Source organism: Camelina sativa, chromosome 11 (genome assembly GCF_000633955.1).
Source record: "Camelina sativa cultivar DH55 chromosome 11, Cs, whole genome shotgun sequence".
Taxonomy (NCBI): domain Eukaryota; kingdom Viridiplantae; phylum Streptophyta; class Magnoliopsida; order Brassicales; family Brassicaceae; genus Camelina; species Camelina sativa.
This window is the reverse complement of record NC_025695.1, coordinates 18,131,233-18,150,982: the sequence shown is the minus strand read 5'-3', so window position 1 is coordinate 18,150,982 and position 19,750 is coordinate 18,131,233. Positions and strand designations below refer to the sequence as shown.

General features: G+C 39.8%; 2 protein-coding genes, 1 long non-coding RNA gene and 1 pseudogene across 3 annotated transcripts; 2 read left to right on the top strand and 2 right to left on the bottom strand.

The window, feature by feature from the left end:
* LOC109127303 lies at positions 3,640 to 5,336 on the top strand (annotated as a pseudogene).
* Positions 5,674 to 6,681, top strand: LOC104728095. The gene has a single exon (XM_010447125.1). The coding sequence runs from the start codon at positions 5,674 to 5,676 to the stop codon at positions 6,679 to 6,681; it is 1,008 nt and encodes a 335-aa protein (XP_010445427.1).
* On the bottom strand, positions 10,632 to 15,496 carry LOC104728094 (ABC transporter G family member 43-like). Its single transcript, XM_010447123.1, has 13 exons — positions 15,191 to 15,496; positions 14,799 to 15,112; positions 14,563 to 14,723; positions 14,396 to 14,486; positions 13,223 to 13,389; positions 12,980 to 13,146; positions 12,574 to 12,882; positions 12,206 to 12,496; positions 12,050 to 12,133; positions 11,831 to 11,964; positions 11,504 to 11,731; positions 10,985 to 11,411; positions 10,632 to 10,916 (listed from the first exon to the last, which is right to left on the bottom strand). The coding sequence occupies exons 1-13, from the start codon at positions 15,494 to 15,496 to the stop codon at positions 10,632 to 10,634; spliced, it is 2,964 nt and encodes a 987-aa protein (XP_010445425.1).
* On the bottom strand, positions 15,741 to 15,940 carry LOC109127499. Its single transcript, XR_002034057.1, has 2 exons — positions 15,861 to 15,940; positions 15,741 to 15,782 (listed from the first exon to the last, which is right to left on the bottom strand). It is a non-coding gene; the product is annotated as an uncharacterized LOC109127499 (long non-coding RNA).

Below are 19,750 nucleotides of genomic sequence, written 5' to 3'. Positions count from 1 at the left end.
GATGCGATCAATACACCCAGAACCACACCAGTAACCCAAGTTAATTCACGGGGTTTTTTAAAACCACCGGTGAGGTATACACGAAATACGTGCAGGATCATCATTAGGACCATCATACTTGCCGACCATCTATGAACTGATCGGATTAACCAACCAAAGTTAGCTTCAGTCATTATATATTGAACAGAAGCAAAAGCTTCAGTAACGGTTGGACGGTAATAAAAAGTCATAGCAAATCCCGTAGCTACTTGTACTAAAAAACAAGTAAGGGTAATTCCACCTAGACAATAAAATATGTTGACATGTGGAGGAACATATTTACTAGTTATATCATCTGCAATCGCCTGAATCTCAAGACGTTCTTCGAACCAATCATAAACTTTATTGAGATAGGTAAACCAAGGTTACTCCCCCTCCAAGAACTGTATATGAGAATTTCATCTCGTACAGCTCAAACAAAAAAAGACCCAAATACTTATTGAAACAGATATGGAATATAAAGTTTTAAACTTGTCTCTCATTCAATATTATTTAAAGATATGAAAGAGTCAAAATGCGAAAGCTCGTCTTTGTGGTTAAATGCCAAAAAATCAAGTAAGCTCATTCGTCTTTATGTTGTGTTGATCGTTACAGGCCTCTTGAATCTTCTAGATTACCTATCTTTATTATCTTTTTTTATTTGGTATTTGTATGGAACGGGGATAGGGATTTCTTCTTGTTTTCTTTATTATTGATAGGAATTCTCTTGTTAAGACCCTACTTAACTAATCAATTGAAACCTCAGATTCATACGAGAACCACGATAATTCAATGAAACCTTCAAAGTCCAAAGTTCACTGAGTGAGAACCATTGGATCATCACTTATTCAATCAAAAAAAAGCTATAATGACTAAAAACATAAAATACAAAGAAGCGTTTGTCCTTTGATCCAAATAAGAGTTTAAAAGCAGAAAACTATTTTGATTTATTAAAGTTTATAAGATAGAACGGAAAGAAGTCCGGCTACGAGGTCTGAGTATTAAGTATGAATCATAGTTCGAATACTTTGTGATCTATTTGATCTATTTCGTGCTCCAGATACTCGAATGAATATCCGACGAAGTAAAACCATCTTGATAAAGATGACAGACCCCATTCTCTGTACTATCCGTAGGGTCAATTCTAACAAGTCACACACTCATATTCCGGAAATATACAATGCAGAAAATAATTTCGCGGTCGAACTACCAAAGGCTAATAGGCTAAAATTGTTAGACCTACATACTTTACTTTTTTGTATCGAGCTAAAAGCGAGAACTTCAAGATTCTTCTCAGTCTAATTAACTGAAATTCCATCCAGTAGAACAGAAGAATTATAAATCTCCAAAATAATAGATAGGAATACTGCAAATAGAGCCATTGCAACACCCATCAAAGGGGTCGTTCCCCATCCAGGAGCTACTTTACCATATTCGGAATTCAATGGTTTCAATAACTTCCCTACAGTAGTGCTTCTTGGACCAGATCTAGAACTATCCTCAACAGTTTGTGTAGCCATAAATCTTATTTTGTATTCATTACGATCTGTTGACTTTGTATACCATTCCGTTGTAAATAAATGATCTTAGCATAGATCCAGTGTGGTCTTTCAATTCTATAATAATGGAAACAGCAACCCTAGTCGCCATCTTTATATCTGGGTTACTTGTAAGTTTTACTGGGTATGCTCTATATACTGCCTTTGGGCAACCCTCTCAACAACTAAGAGATCCATTCGAGGAACACGGGGACTAGTTGACGTAATCAGCCTCCAAATATTTGGAGGCTGATTACGTCAATGAAGATAATGAAAAATTATTTCATTTTTTAGTTGAAATTTTAGGTGGTTCCCGAAAAAAAATAGCGAAAAAAATTATTCCTAAAGTGGATACTAAGAGAAATGTATAAACCAATGCTTCCATAAATTTGATCGTGGTTTACAATTATAGCTTTCATACCTGTTTTTTTTACTTGGGAGTATCCCTCTAGAAAAAGAGTCAAAGAAACGGCAGCGATTTAAATAAAGATTCCTACAGTACCCTACCTATTAAATAAAATCGCAAACAGAAACTAGAAGAAAAAAAGCAATGTTGCATCAGACTGCTTGTCGTTTTGTAGTTGGATCTCCAAGTTTTTGGAATGCCCCAAATTCCACTTGAGCATCCAAATCTGGATCAATACCAGCAAAAACATCTCTGAAGAGGGTTCTAGAACCATGCCAAATGTGTCCAAAGAAGAAAAGTAGAGCAAATGAAGCATGTCCAAACGTAAACCAACCTCTTGGGCTGCTACGAAAAACACCATCGGATTTCAAAGTCGCACGATCTAATTCAAAAATCTCACCCAATTGAGCCCGTCTAGCATATTTTTTCACAGTTGCGGGATCACTATAACTCACTCCGTTGAGCTCACCACCATAAAACTCAACAGTTACACCTACTTGTTCGACACTATATTTTGATTCTGCCCTTCTAAATGGGACGTCGGCTCTAACAATTCCGTCTCCGTCTACCAAAACAACCGGAAATGTTTCAAAAAAAGTAGGCATATGGCGTACAAAAAGTTCACGCCCTTCTTTATTTCTAAAGACGGGGTGTCCTAAACATCCAACAGCTATTCCATCCCCATTATCCCTTGAACCCACTCGGAATAACCCCCCTTTTGCTGGATTATTACCAATATAATCATAAAAAGCTAATTTTTCAGGAATTTTAGCCCAAGCTTCTGATAAACTTTGATTTTCAGCCAGTCCAGCACTAACTCGTCGATATATTTCTTGTTGAAAGTATCCCTGATCCCATTGATAACGAGTAGGACCAAATAATTCGATGGGAGTAGTTGCAGAACCATACCACATAGTTCCAGCAACAATAAAAGCTGCAAAAAAGACAGCAGCAATACTACTGGAAAGGACGGTTTCAATATTGCCCATACGTAATCCTTTATATAGACGTTGAGGCGGACGAACACTAAGATGGAATAGGCCCGCTAATATACCCAACGTCCCTGCTGCAATATGATGAGAGGCTATTCCTCCCGGAACAAAAGGGTCAAAACCCTCCACGCCCCACGCCGGGTTTACGGGTTGGACCTTTCCGGTTAGTCCATAAGGGTCGGATACCCATATTCCAGGACCATATAATCCTGTTACATGAAATGCGCCAAAACCGAAGCAAGCCACTCCTGAAAGAAATAAATGAATTCCAAAAATCTTGGGTAAATCCAAAGAAGGTTTTCCTGTACGTTCATCACAAAAAATTTCTAGATCCCAATATACCCAATGCCAAATAGCTGCCAAGAAGCACAAGCCAGAAAACACGATATGTGCTCCGGCTACCCCTTCGTAACTCCAAAGACCCGGATTCGTTATAGTCCCTCCTGTAATATTCCAACCGCCCCACGAATTGGTTATTCCTAAACGAGTCATGAAAGGTATAACGAACATACCTTGTCTCCACATTGGATCAAGAACGGGGTCGGAGGGATCAAAAACTGCTAATTCATATAGAGCCATCGAGCCGGCCCAACCAGCAACTAGAGCAGTATGCATTATATGAACAGAAAGTAAACGACCGGGATCATTCAATACAACAGTATGAACACGATACCAAGGCAAACCCATGGAAATACCCCTTTATCAACGAAAAATAGACACTATGTAACTTTATTGCATTGGAAAAAACTATGCTACGTACCCCCCCTTTTTAGGTAATTTTTTTCGGAGAAAGGATTAATATTTGTTCTATTCTGTTAGTAATAATGGAACAATTCAATTCATAGAAAAAAGGGAAGCGGATCTATTCTATATCCGATAAGTACCAATACGCAATGGGGGTGAATCCTATTTTATATGAACCAAGATAGCTATTGTTGTTGATCATTCAGAAGCCCGTTCGTAAAAAATTTCCTTTAGTTTTATTCATTCTCTCTTACTTTACTTTTATTTTATATTTTATTTAAGCTTATTCAACTTATGTATTAAATATAATTAATTGAAATATGATTAATAAAGTAGGACGCTTGCTAAGGTTTTGGCTAAGGTTTTGGATTCTTGTTTGATGAGGTATTCGCATATGTATGGAAGTGACTCTAGGATCTTCTCTTTCTTGGCTGAGCTTGGTGTTACGTTAACTCATGAACCTGGATTTCATCAGGTAATTAAGGAAATGGTTTTTTTTTTTGTTTTACTAAATTAGTTGAAACAATTTGGTATGATTGAGAATTTGAGACAGTCAAAAGCCTTGATTTAATTAGAGTTGGTAGTTCACTGTGACATTGATGCTGATTGCTGAACAAGAATATTTTGAGGGATTTCCATATTAGACAAGTTTAGTTCAGTGAGATGAAAACGTTAGGTTAGTTGTCTTATGTGGTTGATATTGGATTAGTGTGGTTAGTATGTGCCTTTCTGTTGCAGTAATTTCCGGATAAGTCTAATTTGCTTACCTTACCAGATATGAATTGTGCTGCTAGAGAAGTTAATTTTAATACTACTATATATGTGTTCTTTTCATAGGTCGATGTAAGAGGGAACATATTTGGTCTGCTATGTGCACACCCATTATCTCCATTGGTATCCCTTCATCACTTGGACGCAGTTGATCCGTTCTTTCCAAAAATGAACCGGACAGAATCTGTGGCTCGTCTTATCGCGGCTTCAAGTTTAGATACTGGGAGGATGTTGCAGCAGAGTGTGTGTTATGATTCTTTGAACACAGTGACTGTTTCGGTTGTGTGGGGTTACGCGATTCAAGTTTATGAAGGTAATAAACTTCTCCCGGAACTTCTCACCCTGCAAAAGACGTTTTCTACATGGAGGAGAGGGTCAGGGGTTCAAAGCAATTATATGTTCAGTACAAGAGATTATCCCAGGGATCCATGTGCGAGACCCCTCATCTTTTTCTTGGACAGTGTAGGATCAGATGGAAATGAGGGAACATGGAGTAATTATTATCTCCATAGAGTCGAAAATTTCCACAGAGCAGAAGCTGTTAAGCGTCTAGAACGCATCAGAGTTCTATCTCGTAAGCTAGAACTTGGTGCTGAACAGGTAATAATCTTATATCTCTTGCTTATCAGTAAAATGCCTTCAGTTTTTCCCGAATTCACATTTTTCTTTTCTCAGATGGGTTCTCCTCGCCGCCAATGTTGTGACATCTCCTCGTCTTATAACAAATAAATGGTCATTAATGTAAGGCAATGCATGTCGGATGAGCTAATTGCCATGAACACTTAGCAATTTTGTGTTTGCTATTCTCTTCAAGAATCAGCTAAAAAAGCCAGAGCAAAGGTCTACGGTTCTTCTGCTCGAAACCAATGGTGTGTTAAGGATACGTCCGTATCATCTCATTACCTCTGCAATATATTGTTTCCTTGTACAGAACTTTACATATCTAGCTAAACCTAGTCTCCTCTACTCGACTTATGTATATATACTAAGATGTAATCCCTTCTGTAAAATATGCAATACATACAAAGCTTACATGGTATCAGAGCATATCGATACCCTCCTTAAAATTTTCTTTTAAATCTCTGCAGCCGCCTCCTCCTCCTCTGTTTCTTCTTTTGTGTTTCTTCCTTCTGTTCTCATCTTTTCCATTCTTCTTCCTCTAATTTCAGTCTTCTCTCAAATCTAATATTCTCATCATTTCTCCATGGTTGCAATCGCTGAAACAGTTGACACACAAAGTCTCCTCAACATCAACATGATGAACATCACTAAACTCACATCAACAAACTACATGACATGGAGCCTCCAGGTTCACTCCCTCCTTGACGGCTACGATCTTGCTGGATATGTCGATGGCACTTCCGTTCCTCCAGATTCCATGCTCACTACCTCAGATCCGCCTACTCCAAATCCAGCCTATGCGACATGGAGACGACAAGATAAGCTCATCTTTAGTGGGCTTCTTGGTACCCTCTCTCCCGCCTTGCAGTCCCTGGTGTCTAAAACCAAATCTTCTGCTGAGATGTGGAAGACAATCTCTGCCACCTATGCTAATCCAAGTTGGGGTCACATTCAACAACTTCGTCTCCAGATCAAGCAAGCTGTTAAAGGTGACAAAACCATTGATGAATATATGCAATCTCTCACTACTAGATTTGATCAACTTGCTCTCCTTGGTAAACCACTTGCACATGAAGAGCAACTCGAGTACATCTTTGGTGGTCTTCCAGAAGATTACAAGACTGTCATTGATCAAGTGGAGGGTCGTGAGACTCCACCATCGATTATTGAGGTGCATGAGAAACTCATCAACAAAGAAGCCAAGCTTCTCGCTGCTGCTCTGTCTGTTGTCACCACTGGACCCACTTCTGCTCATGTTGCCACCAATCGGTCATCTCACGCCTCCGGAAAGCAGTCTTATCGTCCTCACCAGCCATGGAACAACAACAACAACAACAACAAGTATCGTCATCAATACTCACGACAAGATACTCGTATGACTAGAGGCTATCAAGGCAAGTGCCAAATCTGTGGTGTGTTGGGCACAGTGCCAAACGGTGCTCTCAGCTTCAACAACAGCCACACTTTGGCTCTCAAAGTGGTCTGCTTCCGCCTCCCTTCCGTCCGTGGCAACCACGTGCAAATCTGGCGGTCGGACATCAACAACCAACAACCTCATGGCTCCTTGATAGCGGTGCTACTCATCACATGACAAGTGATCTAGGCAATTTGGCGTTGCACCAACCATACCATGGTGACGATGCCGTTCTCATCGGCGACGGTTCTGGACTCCCGATCTCTCACTCTGGTTCACTGTCTTTACCTTCTTCCTCCTCCTCTAAAACTTTATCCTTGACCAATGTTCTTTGTGTACCAAATATCCATAAAAACCTTATTTTCGTCTATCGTCTTTGCAACACTAACAAGGTCTCTGTTGAATTTTTCCCTGCTTATTTTAAGGTGAAGGATCTGATGTCGGGAATCCTGTTACTCCTCGGCAGAACTAAAGGCGAGCTTTACGAGTGGCCGGTCTCACCATCTACCATCAAATCCTTTTTTGCTTCCTCTTCCACAAAACCATCTCTCCAAGATTGACACTCACGTTTAGGCCATCCTTCTCATTCTATTCTCAAAACCGTTGTTTCAAATTTCTCCCTTCCGAATTTACAATGAGATTCACAGACCATGTTGTGCACTGATTGTGCTATCAATAAAAGTCATAAACTCCCTTTTTCGCAATCCTCTCTTCTCACCACTTACCCTCTTCAAATCATCTTCTCTGATATATGGACCTCACCAGTTCTCTCAGTTGATAACTTCAAATACTACCTAGTGGTTATCGACCATTATACACGCTATACTTGGATATATCCTCTCAAACAAAAATCCCAAGTTCGCGACACCTTCATCAACTTCAAAGCTCTCGTTGAAAACAAATTTGGCACACGGATTGGAACTTTCTACTCCGACAATGGCGGTGAGTTCTTAGCACTCCAGCAATTCTTATCGAGCAATGGCATCTCTCACCTCACCTCTCCACCACACACCCCAGAGCACAATGGAATCTCTGAGAGAAAACACCGTCACATTGTTGAAACTGGGCTATCTCTCCTCACTCATGCTGGACTACCACACAAGTACTGGACTTATGCATTCTCTACTGCTGTCTATCTCATCAACCGCCTCCCCACTCCTGTTATCAACATGGAGAATCCGCTTCAGAAGCTGTTTGGCACGACACCAAATTACGACAAACTCCGCGTATTTGGGTGCTTGTGTTTCCCGTGGCTCCGTCCCTACACCAAACATAAACTTGAAAATCGTTCAACTCCGTGTATCTTCTTGGGATACTCTCTGACGCAAAGTGCTTACATATGTCTTCAGCCCACCTCTGGTCGTATATACATCTCTCGCCATGTCAAGTTTGATGAACAGAGCTTCCCGTCGTGATCTCCGTCACAGTCACCAGCAGTCTCCACACCACCAACCTCTCCAATTCCTCAACCCTCTGCTGTTCTCATACGATCTGACAATTCTCCATTGCCATCTACCCTCCATTCACCACAGCCACCGTCACCACTCGTAATGCCGCCATCACCGCTGCCCGGATCTCCGACGTCAGACCATCATCAGCCGATAATCGAGGAAACCGTCAACAATACAGATCGTGATAGTGTTGTCAACGCCGATCTCGCACCAACCCGACTAGTTACCCAACCAGGCCAACTCAAACAATATCAACGTCGTAAACCCACTTCAGGCCCAAACTCGAAGGCCCATTCAAATCCATCAACTTCAAACCCAAATCCAACACCTCATACTAACCCAACTCCAACCATACCTACTCAACCCGTCCAACAACCTCTCGCTGCTAATCAACACCCAATGACCACTCGCCGGAAAAATAATCTCCAGAAACCAAAAACCAAACTCAATCTCTCTGTTGCTCTATCCCGACATATTCCTCCTGAACCAACTACAGTGAACCAGGCTCTAAAGGATCGAAAGTGGAGAGGAGCTATGTCAACTGAGATTGATGCCTTTGCACAAAATCAAACACTTGATCTTGTCCCTCGTCAGCCTCACTTTAATGATGTTGGTTGTAAATGGCTGTTTAAGAATAAATTTCTCTCTAATGGTTCTCTTGGCAGGTGTAAGGCGCGATTGGTTGCAAAGGGTTACTCTCAACAACTTGGCCGAGACTATACTGAAACCTTTAGTCCCATAATCAATCCACAACGATTCGTTTGGTGCTCGATGTTGCAGTCTCCAAATCGTGGCCTNGTGGCCAATCAAGCAGCTCGATGTGAACAACGCCTTCCTTCAAGGTACTCTAGAGGATGAAGTGTATATGGAGCAGCCGCCTGGCTTTGTGAACTCGGATTTCCCTAATCATGTTTGCAGGCTTCGGAAAGCAATCTATGGATTAAAACAAGCCCCCCGAGCATGGTACACTGAGTTAAAGAATTATTTGGTGAGCATCGGTTTTGTTAACTCTCTCGCCGACACATCATTGTTCGTTCTACAACATGGACAGGACTATGTCTATCTCCTTGTCTACGTAGATGACATCCTCGTCACAGGTAGCAACAACGCACATATTCAAAGGATCCTCAACCTCTTAGCTGAGCGCTTCTCTGTCAAAGACCCTGAGAATCTCAACTATTTTCTTGGACTTGAAGCACATCGCACAAGCAACGGTCTCCATCTCTCTCAGCGAAAATATATTGTGGATCTTCTTCACAACTATGACATGTCCACTGCTAATGCAGTCAGTTCTCCCATGGCGTCATCGCCAAAACTCACACTCACCTCTGGTACTGCTCTCTCGGATCCCACTACTTATCGTAAACTTGTTGGTAGTCTCCAGTATCTTGCTTTTACAAGGCTTGATATAGCATATGCGGTTAATAAGCTCTCTCAATTCATGCATCGCCCCACTGATGTTCACTGGCAAGCAGCCAATAGAGTCCTCTGATACCTTGCTGGCACACCCACACACGGAATCTTCTTCTCCTCTACCAACCCACTCTCTTTACATGCGTTCTCTAACGCAGACTGGGCAGGGGATTCCCATGATTATGTATCAACAAATGCCTACATAGTCTATCTTGGTCAAACTCCCATCTCTTGGTCTACCAAGAAACAGAATGGTGTTGCTAGGTCCTCAACTGAAGCTGAATATAGAGCCGTTGCAAACACAGCTGCCGAGATACGATGGATATGCAACCTTCTGACAGAGCTTGGGATCAAACGAAGTGCTCCTCCGGTGATATACTGTGACAATGTCGGAGCAACATTTCTCTGTGCTAACCCGGTATTCCACTCACGGATGAAACATATCGCTACTAACTATCACTTCATTAGAGATCAGGTTCAGAACGGTCTCCTACGCGTCGCTCATGTGCACACAACTGATCAACTAGCTGATGCACTTACCAAACCTCTACCACGACACCAGTTCCTATTACTACGAGGCAAGATTGGAGTGACCCCCGCCCCTCCATCTTGAGGGGGAATGTTAAGGATACGTCCGTATCATCGCATTACCTCTGCAATATATTGTTTCCTTGTACAGAACTTTACATATCTAGCTAAACCTAGTCTCCTCTACTCGACTTATGTAAATATACTAAGATATAATCCCTTCTGTAAAATATGCAATACATACAAAGCTTACATGGTGGACTCCGAGGTAAGCTTGTTGATGCGACAGTGTGTATGTAAGAGAACTCTGCTCGCATCAACCTTAATGCTCAATAGGTGGGTTAGCTTTATCTTCCTGACCAACTTCGGGAAAAGTGTCTCATAGGTGGGTTAGCTTTCTTGACTTTGACCATCCAGAAAACTCGCAGGATTCTGCATTTAACACCATAGGTTGTTTCTTTGTCTCACTCTTTTTGTAACAAGTGGAAGGAGAAGAAGAAAATTCAGTTCCTTCTTATGTATATGGTTAGTCTCATTCTCTATCCAAAGTTTTGAGTTTTTAAGTTATGTGAGGTTTTTCGATTGCACCTTTTTGTTTTGTTTTGTTTTGCACAATTGTAGTAACAGTCTGTTCACTAATTTTGGAAGCTTTTTTATTTTCTTTCTACTTGTTTCTTACAAAAACTCATTTGTAAATACCAAAACATTCTCCTTTATATAAGTATATATTGGAATTCACTTGTTTTGGAAATTGAGTTTACCAATGAAGAATGCGAAAAGAGATGCCAAGAGAATGGGGAAGGCGATAAGAACGACAGCTACAAGAGCCAAAGAGTCATATTTACAACCAAAATAACCTTCCAAGAAAGCTGAAACCTTCTTCTTCTCTCCAAAAGCTAGTATCTCTTTCTCCATATCTCCATACTGCGATGTGAGCAATCCGTTCAAAACCCATGACGTAGGGCTCAAGTAATACATCCAAATCCACCACCTTGGAATGTTTTGCATCAACAACAAAAACTCGCAAAATATCATAACAGCAAGAATAGAAATCTAGAGACTTGGTGAAGAGAGGTAAGAGGACTTACTGGTTTTGGCATGACATAACCAGCAAAGAGATTGACAACTGAGTAAAAAGAAGAGCGGAGAGTAAAAGCAACGTGAACATTTGGGGTCACGACGACTAAAAGCATGCCGAAATAGTTGAAGATGAGCAAGGAGCAGAAGATTGAGTAGAAGCTCCAAAACACTTTGAAGACCGACAAGTGATAGCCAACCATAGGGTACACGATTATCACATATACAATAGATTGGAACAATGAGTATGGAATTTCAACCAACACCTGAGCAAGTGAATACGCCCATGAGTTGTACATACGAGCAAATCTTTCACGGTAGAAGACATTACGTTCCGTTGCAACGCAAAACAACACAGTTGAGCAGTTGTTTATTCCAGAGTATAGAACAACCGTGAACATTGAGCCAAATATGTTGAATAGATCTTGCTGATTGTTTCTGCAAAGAAAGAGAGGTAAACAAAGTTTGATTAAGGGAATCACGCTGTTCAAAGTTTGGATTCAAGAAAGATGGCGGCGGGAGTGACGAACATTTCCTTAGCTTTTTGCCAGAAAAGAGTGCCACAGAGAACAGAAGTGAAAAACATGAAAATGATGCGAGTGAGATTGTAAGAAGGGTTTCTCCAATAAGAGAGATGGTGTTTCCACAGGCATGCTTTGAATTGTTCCCAACCCGTTTGAGCATATCGTGAAGACAAGATCAAACCGTCAGATTCTAAAGATGTACATCTCATTCGCTCAATTACCATTTTGTTCTCCCTAAAACAGAACAACAACAAAAAAAAAAGACTATAACAGTTTCAGGCGAAACAACATCCAGGGTATTTAATTAAGTGATTCTTGTTTATATAGACTTACTTAAACAGAGTTGATTCCTTGTACATCTGTGCCAAATCAACACCAAGTTTGTCTTCTGATGATTTAGAAATAAGGTCTAGTATCCAAGTGGCTGGATTAGAGTTCTCTTTCATTTTCGAAACTCCAGGAATGCTCTACAGTAGAAATTTTCTTGTTCTAAAATAAAGAATAAACCATACTTTATATGCAACAGTTTCAGTATTATTTATAGAAACTGACCAGGAAATATTCGTTAACTTTGCATGAATGTTGTCCAATAGGTCCATAGTAGATAATCTTTCCTCCATTTTTCATCAGAATCAGCTGCAATTGAATGGTCAATATGATGTATGAAACTTCATAATGAGATGAATGTCAATTTTACAACTTTTTTACCTCATCAAATGCTTCAAAGATATCTATGCTCGGCTGGTGAATTGTACAAACAACAGTTCTGCCAGTCTCAGCGATGTTCTTCACAGCTCTCATTACAATTGCAGCAGCTCTTGCATCTAATCCTGTTGTTGGTTCATCCATAAATATGATTGAAGGATTCGAAACAAGCTCAACAGCTATTGTTAGTCTTTTGCGTTGTTCTGTTGTTAAACCGCTTATTCCAGCCATTCCTACTATGGAATCTTTAATCTCCTTTAACTCTATCGTCTCAAGAACTTCATTAACTATTGCCTGAAAAAGTAAAAAAAATAACTCAGGCAAGGAAGCTAAAAAGAAAACTTCTGTTTCTTCTCAAATAATGCACTTACGCTCTTCGTTTCTGAATTGATGTTAGAAGGAAGTCGAAGCCAAGCAGAGTATTGTAGAGACTCTTGGACAGTTAAATTGGGAGAATGAATATCAAACTGTTCACAATAACCTGAAACTCGTGCAAATGTTTCTTGAACCTTAAGGTAACCGCCTACTTCTATCTTTCCTTTAATGTCACCGCGTGTTTTCCTACCCGAGAGAACATCAAGAAGGGTCGTTTTACCAGCCCCACTCACACCCATTAGAGCAGTGAGTACACCTGGCTTGAATGCTCCTGATACGTCAGAGAGAAGCTGCAGCTTCTTTCCCTTTTTAACAGAAATGATATATATCCACTCATTATATAACTCCATGTCTTGTTTGAAAAGTATTCAAGAAAACTTATAATACTCTCTAGTCTTTTACCTGAGGAGTCTCAATAAAATATTGTACGTCTTGAAATGTGAAAGCTAGGGGTTTGAAAGGCAATGCATTTTTATACTGGGAAGCAGATTCAGAACTTGATACATTTTCTTTCTCTGAGCTTTGAGTGTTCTTCTCACGAGAAACTATAGCGCGAGACTTCTGCGAAGCTGAGAAATAACAACTTCATTAAGTCACACCTTCATCAAGTCACATCTTCTATATATATGTATCTTGTGAACTTACTCTTTAGAAAGGTTAAGGCTAGTGCAAAAACAGTATTAAAGAAGAGTGTGAACCCAATTAAAGCGCTAAATGCATTCCAGTAAGATTGACTACCAAAGTTCAACCCGCGAGCATCGAGAACTTGTTCTCCCAAAGTTATGTTTTCAGATGTTTTTTTTTTTTTTTTTGTTAAAAGGTATTCAATTATAAAAATATAATGTCCAGTGGGCTATTTCCGGAGTAGGTCCATACAGAAATCCCAAAGGGTCCAACTCGTTTACATCAAACCAGACTAAACCGTTGGAAAAATAAAACCGGCCGGGTTACAACAACCGGATTAAACCGGCACTACGTGAAACCCTAATCTACAAACCAAGAACTCGTTTTGCAGCCGCCATCCATAATTGCGGATACTCGACCGGAACAGGACCTCCGGCGAGCCTGGACGACGGTAACCGAACGGAGATGGTGATCCAAGATCCGTTTGCCATCCCGCCACCGTAGAACCGTTTTGAGAAGGAGGAAGAGATCCAATCTGTCATTTGTCGTGGAGGATCCATGCTCAGTCGTGAGAGAGAGAGAGAGGCAGCAGGGAGTAGATAAGAGGATCGTCGACGGTGGCTTAGCTTCACCAGATCAGAGATTACCTCCCCTATCATAACCAATCCGGTGAAACCTCCAGAATCTCCGATCTCCAGATCTATCTACCCTCTTCTCTCGTCCTTCGCCGTGAATCTCCTTCTTCCGCTCCGCGTAGCAACACCTTCGGTAGAGCTCTTTACCGTCAGCGTCTCGCAGATGCTTTTCCTCTCCACCGCTCCCTTGATTTCGTCCAACAGCTTCGCCGGGATGATGCAACAAGTCACGAATGAAGAACCATGGACCGGAGGATCCTCACCGCCACCGGAATTAACGGAGGACCCAGCGTCGGCGCACGAGGTTGTGATCAGAAGAAGGAGGCTTTTGAGAGAGAAAAATCGCCGCGCGTGGGATTCAGTCGCCCGATTTTTCTCTCGACTTTACTTACGTTTCTTGTAAATGCTTCAACTTTTTCACATAATAATATGTTTGCTTTCAGATGTTGTCTAAAGGTAATAAAAAATATGATAAGGATCAATAATGAACGAAACATTTAGCTACAAAAATGTGAAAGCGTTATGAAGATTAATTCACTAGCTACCTTGCTCCACCGATGGAGCGAAAAATTCATTTGCGGTTAGACCAATCTCAGCGTATGACAATGGAGAAAGCCAGAACCCCCACTCAAGCCAAGCAGGCATTGAAGCTGAGAAATAACAAGAGAACCATAACAATGAAACCTCCAAATTCAGAGTAATTCAAGTTCCAAGTAACAAACTTACGTTTTCGAACAATGAACCCTCCAAATACTGTGATAATCAGTACACAGATGGTTCCCATGGTTGTGGCAAGAACAAAGTTTCGAAAGATGGCAGCTATAGCACGGAACATTGATATACATGAAAGGTGTAAAGCGAAGAAGATCAAGAACTGGCGAATGAACCTGAAGAACGAAAAAAACATATTTTGGTTAAGAAGAGAAAAGTTTCAAGAACTGAAGAGATTGTAGTACTAGTACCTTCCCATCTCAGGACTGTAACCAATGACATAATATGTAAGAGATGTCCAGAGGAATGATTCAAGAAACGAAATTGGTATCTTTAAAATAGCAGAACGGATTGCATGTGCCCAAGCTGGATAAAAGTAAAGCTCTTTTTGCTTGCAGAACACGGCAATCCTCGAGATTGTCAAAGCGAGTTCTGGAAGTCCATCAGCAAGAAGTTTAAAGAGAGAAAAGAATAAAGAACCCATAAGATAATTAGCGTGACGAGCATCTCTTGTAGAACCAGTTCGTAAATAAACACTTATTGTGATGGAACCAATCAACATTAGCTGCAAGAAAGAGGGCAAAAAAAGGTTTAGTAAAGAAACAAGTAAAAGCTTTTTTGGAAAAGTATAAAGAGAACTCACAAGTCCAGATTTGAATACGTAAACGAAAGAGTTACGTTTCATCAGAAGAAACTCTCTTCTTGAACAAGCTTTGAGCATCTCCCAGTTACTAAGTGAGTATTTTTTAAAGCACAGTGCATCCTTGATAGGAGTCTGAGAGTACTTTTCACATGGCGTGGAGAGTTCATCTTGTAGTTGTAATCCAAGATCAGACTTTTCAAATTTCTCAATAAATGAGTCAATGGATACATAACAATATGGTTTGTCTCTGTGACACCAATACTGTTCTTGATCTTTTCTTGAAATAACCTGCATCAAAAAGAGCATGATGATAAGCGACAGCGAGCCAAGCTGGTGCTTGCGACCGCTCAAGAAATATGTATTTAATCGGCCAATTTTTTAAGTAAGAAGTCATTGGTTCTACTGGAAACATACTACTAGCATAATGAAAGAGTCTCAGGTTCGACACCACATAATGCAATTTCTACAAAATGTTTTGGTTTTTAAACAAAAAAATCAGCCAAATATTTTTTTCCTGCTTGGAGCCACCAAAATCTCAGCGCCGGCTCTGCATCCATGAACAGAGTTTTTATTGGACCTACGATCATCTCCCCTGCAATATGTATATACCAAATATGAAACTTTGCTTTGGAAGATCCTAAAAAACCATTGTGTGAAAAGTTAAAAGTACCTGTAGTTAATCTTCTCTTTTGGCCACCAGATATTCCTGGTCTTGAAGCATCTCCAACACGCGTATCTGCACAGATATCGAGTCCTAGTATCTGAATAATGATATTTTGAATATTTTGGTATTTAGGTATAAAACTAATTGATATATCAAAAATTATAATTATAATTTTGGATAACTGAATTATATCAATACTAAATATTATTAATACTATAGATATTAGTATATTACTATATTTTAGGTTCTATAGATACCTGTTTCGGTAGCGGGTATTATCCTAACCCAAATCTAAATCCACATGTTTAGCAATTAAAATCCAATAGAGTTATTTAAGTATATCTGTAGTAACCCGAATTTTTCTTTCAGATCGGATTCTGGGTTGGATATTCGGGTATGGTTTTTTTTTGTCTAGCTATATATAATATGTATTCTGAACTTGGCTACAACATCGAACGACAAACCGACTACTCTAGACACTAATATCTAATGTATAACAAAATATCATATACAAAATAATAGAAAACATATATACGAGGTGTACCGACAGTGTATTAAAATGGTACTACCCACTCCAAAATTATTGCTATTAGTTTAGTATACAATATAATTAATATGTACAACAGTACATATACCATTAAGAAAACACTAAATTATTAAACTATAAAATAAACAAAAATAAAACATGTTTACGAGGTGTACCGCGGGTGTGTATCTAGTGATTTTATTAATTCTGGAAGAATAAGAACAAAATAAACTGTATATCAAGCCTAGAAGTAGAGAGTAGAGACCTTCAAACTATATATACTAAAGGGATTAAAAAAACGAAACACACTTTTATTGAACAGGTGCGTACCCCTAGAGTATTTTATTAACAAGAACCGAGACATAATAAGCTATGGCATACGTCACAAAGTTTTTAACAACATAAAATGGATACAGCTTTGGTTGCTTTCTTGTTGCCTGATTCCATAAATGGAGCCCAACTACCACCAATCCATTAAGAATATGATCCAAAAATAGAGCTACGATGGTTATAGCCAAAATGCAATTTTGGCCAACTGTGTCAGAGATAGTAAAGGATGCTGAAAGGTTGGAGGACTTAATTAAGGAATGAAGAGGATCTCCTAAGATGTATTCTTATTGGTCACACGATCGTCAACACGTGTGAAGTGGTTAGGGTTGGGGTTTGTCACACGATCGTCGACACGTGTGAAACGATCCTAACAAATCCACTTGTTTGCGAAAAGAACTTTTGGTACACAAATGCAATGTAGAAAATGTGGAGATTGAAACTTAATATCAAACGATAGCATGCAGGATTTTTTAAACCAGAACAAAGTAGAGTACTTATTACAAAGCCATACAACTAAGATAGAGTTCTTAACCGAGAATAACAAAGATAGATAGTAGGATAGAGTTCATAATCAGCAGCGTGGAATATAACTAAAGATATAGAGAGATAGAGAGGTGGAGATAGAGATGGACACGAAATCTCGACACCTTGATCCAAACAGTACTGTCACAACGCTTCCCTTCCCATGGCAAGCTAACACACAAATAGAGATAAGATGAGTCAATAAGCGACACACATCACAAGTTACACAAACAGCAACACAGGAACCAGATAAGAGGAGTTATGGAGAAGCCGGAAAAAAAAGAGCCTTGAATCAACTTATGAGAGCAATCTTAGCCTTAGAAAGAAGACGGTAACCTAAGAGACAAATCAGTAATGTCCTACAATCTTACCAAAGTAGGAGATAAACATATAACTAACCTCAAATACGGACCTCCAACCAAACGCCGTCGACCTGTGATGTGCTTGCGTTATCTTTAGCGAATTTATTATTGACTCGGACCCGATCCGTCTTCGTCCCAATGATGTCAAAACACGTTCGGATATTTTTCGGGAGACCCAATCTCACTTTGAGCTCGCCGACGGTTAAGTCACCGAGTCTGTTGAGATCCATGCCTTCGGGACCGGGTGTGTCGGATGCATTCCAACGAGCGTTCACCGGGCTGAACCCATATGATCGGCCATCTCTCAGTCGGATAGAGATGGTGTTCTCCCACGGCGAGATATTCTCGACAAGTCTGTAGTCGAAGTCGTATGGATAGTCATTTTCATCAAAGAAAGGAAAGGCACTCGTTCTCCACGCAGTCTCCCAAGCTCCGTTGGTCCTCGCAAGATAGTGGATGTTGGAAGTGGCGGAGCTAGGCAAAAAAAGTTATTTAAAATTTTTGATTTTTTTTCCAAAATTTAACCTAATTTAAAAAATTCACCACATGGTTATACCCTACCCCGGATACTGGATGTGGAAAGGAACATCAATACGACGAAGTAGACTTGAGCAATCGGTAAAAACATACACGTAGGCTCCGTTTTGGAGGGGGTCGCTCGTAACGAACAACAGCGTTTGGCTCAGTGAACTGAATGTTGAGGGGTGGAAGGTCGTACCGGTCCGTGCTAAACGGATTGTAGAGAAAAATGTTGTGAGAAGACTTGGGGTTGGGTTCAACCGAGTCAGAGGCCACAACCCAACCTAGGTTAGAGCCTAAGAACCGAGCACCGTGGAAATGGTGGTCGATGCAGCGGTAACGCCTCTCCCGTAGCGGATCGTAGAGATAAGCTTGAGCTGCTCCCCTTTCATGCTACAAAAGCCATGGCTCGTCTCCACGGTATCCTCCTTCCTTGAGAGTAGGTAAGGTATTTTTCCATTGGGTGTTCATCAGACGGAGCTCATGAGCTTCCACCACGTTGAACTTTTTGGGATCAGCAATTGTGAGCATAACATCACGAAAACTGTCCCTGCAAAAAAAAGGACGAAGAGAGAGATTAGTTACATTTGATTACTCTTCTGCAAAACTAACAAAATCGAGAACTGAGATAGGGTTGTTAGAGACTTACAGGTTGGAAAACATTGTAAGAGAAGAGAGGCGGCGAGGAGTTAGGAGATCAAGAAAGAGAAGTAAAGAGAGGCGGCGAGTAGCTAGGGGGGATCAAGAAACAGTAGTGAGGGTGACTTGAAAAGAAAATGGCAGAGTATTATATGTAGAAGAGGAGTCCAGCTTGTAAACAAACAAGAAACCCTAACTTTCTCACCCCCAAAACAAAAAATAAATAAATAAAGTAAACATTAGATAAGCAGTGAAGCATTAGCTCAATGAGAAACTTAGGTAAAGAGAGATAAATGCACCCAACTACCATTACACTTGTTGGTTAAGTGGAAAAGTAGCTAAATGAGAAATGTAAAAGATAAACAATTACTTCAAATTTAAAATAAAGGTAAGGAGAGAACGGACAAGAGATAGGGTAAAGGCTTCCTCTCTACTGTTTTCGGCTATTTTATATAGTAAATAATTATATACTTACATATTTTACAAAAAAAACAAATTAATAAAAAACTAAATATATTGTAATTAGTTTAAATATGCATGGACATATTTAGTTTAAATATGTAGTTAAGTCTTTTTAGGTTCAAAGGTATATTTAGACGTATAACTTATATATATGTAGAGTTCAAAGGTATATGCAGACGTATAACATATGTAGTGTTCAAAGGTACTAGGATTTAACCTGCGGTACACCGCGAGACAATATTTTTAATTCTAAAAATTTAAAATTTATATTGTATTTATTTGTTACTTTATTATTGTTTTATTAATTTTAAAAATATAAAACTTTACAGGTATTTGATATAAGTATTCAAAGTATAGGATTTTTGTAGTGTTTTCAAGGTTTTAACCCGTGTGATATATGTATAGTCTAGTAATACATTTATCTCCTGGTACACATCTAAAAGTGTTAAAAAAAAAACAATTCCACTTAACTACCTATATGGGATTAATGCCAATCCGTCTCACCAAAATCAAAATAAGTTTTTGCGTAAAAAAAA

Bases quoted from the DNA above. Each gene is read 5' to 3' on its own strand.
- LOC104728095 (XM_010447125.1), top strand. From the start codon at position 5,674: ATGGTTGCAATCGCTGAAACAGTTGACACACAAAGTCTCCTCAACATC.
- LOC104728094 (XM_010447123.1), bottom strand. From the start codon at position 15,496: ATGCTCTTTTTGATGCAGGTTATTTCAAGAAAAGATCAAGAACAGTAT. The intron at 15,113-15,190 runs GTGAGTTCTCTT...TCTTTCTTGCAG, and splicing joins ACGTATTCAAATCTGGACTT to CTAATGTTGATTGGTTCCAT. The intron at 11,412-11,503 runs GTTCGTCACTCC...CTTTCTTTGCAG, and splicing joins TGGCAAAAAGCTAAGGAAAT to AAACAATCAGCAAGATCTAT.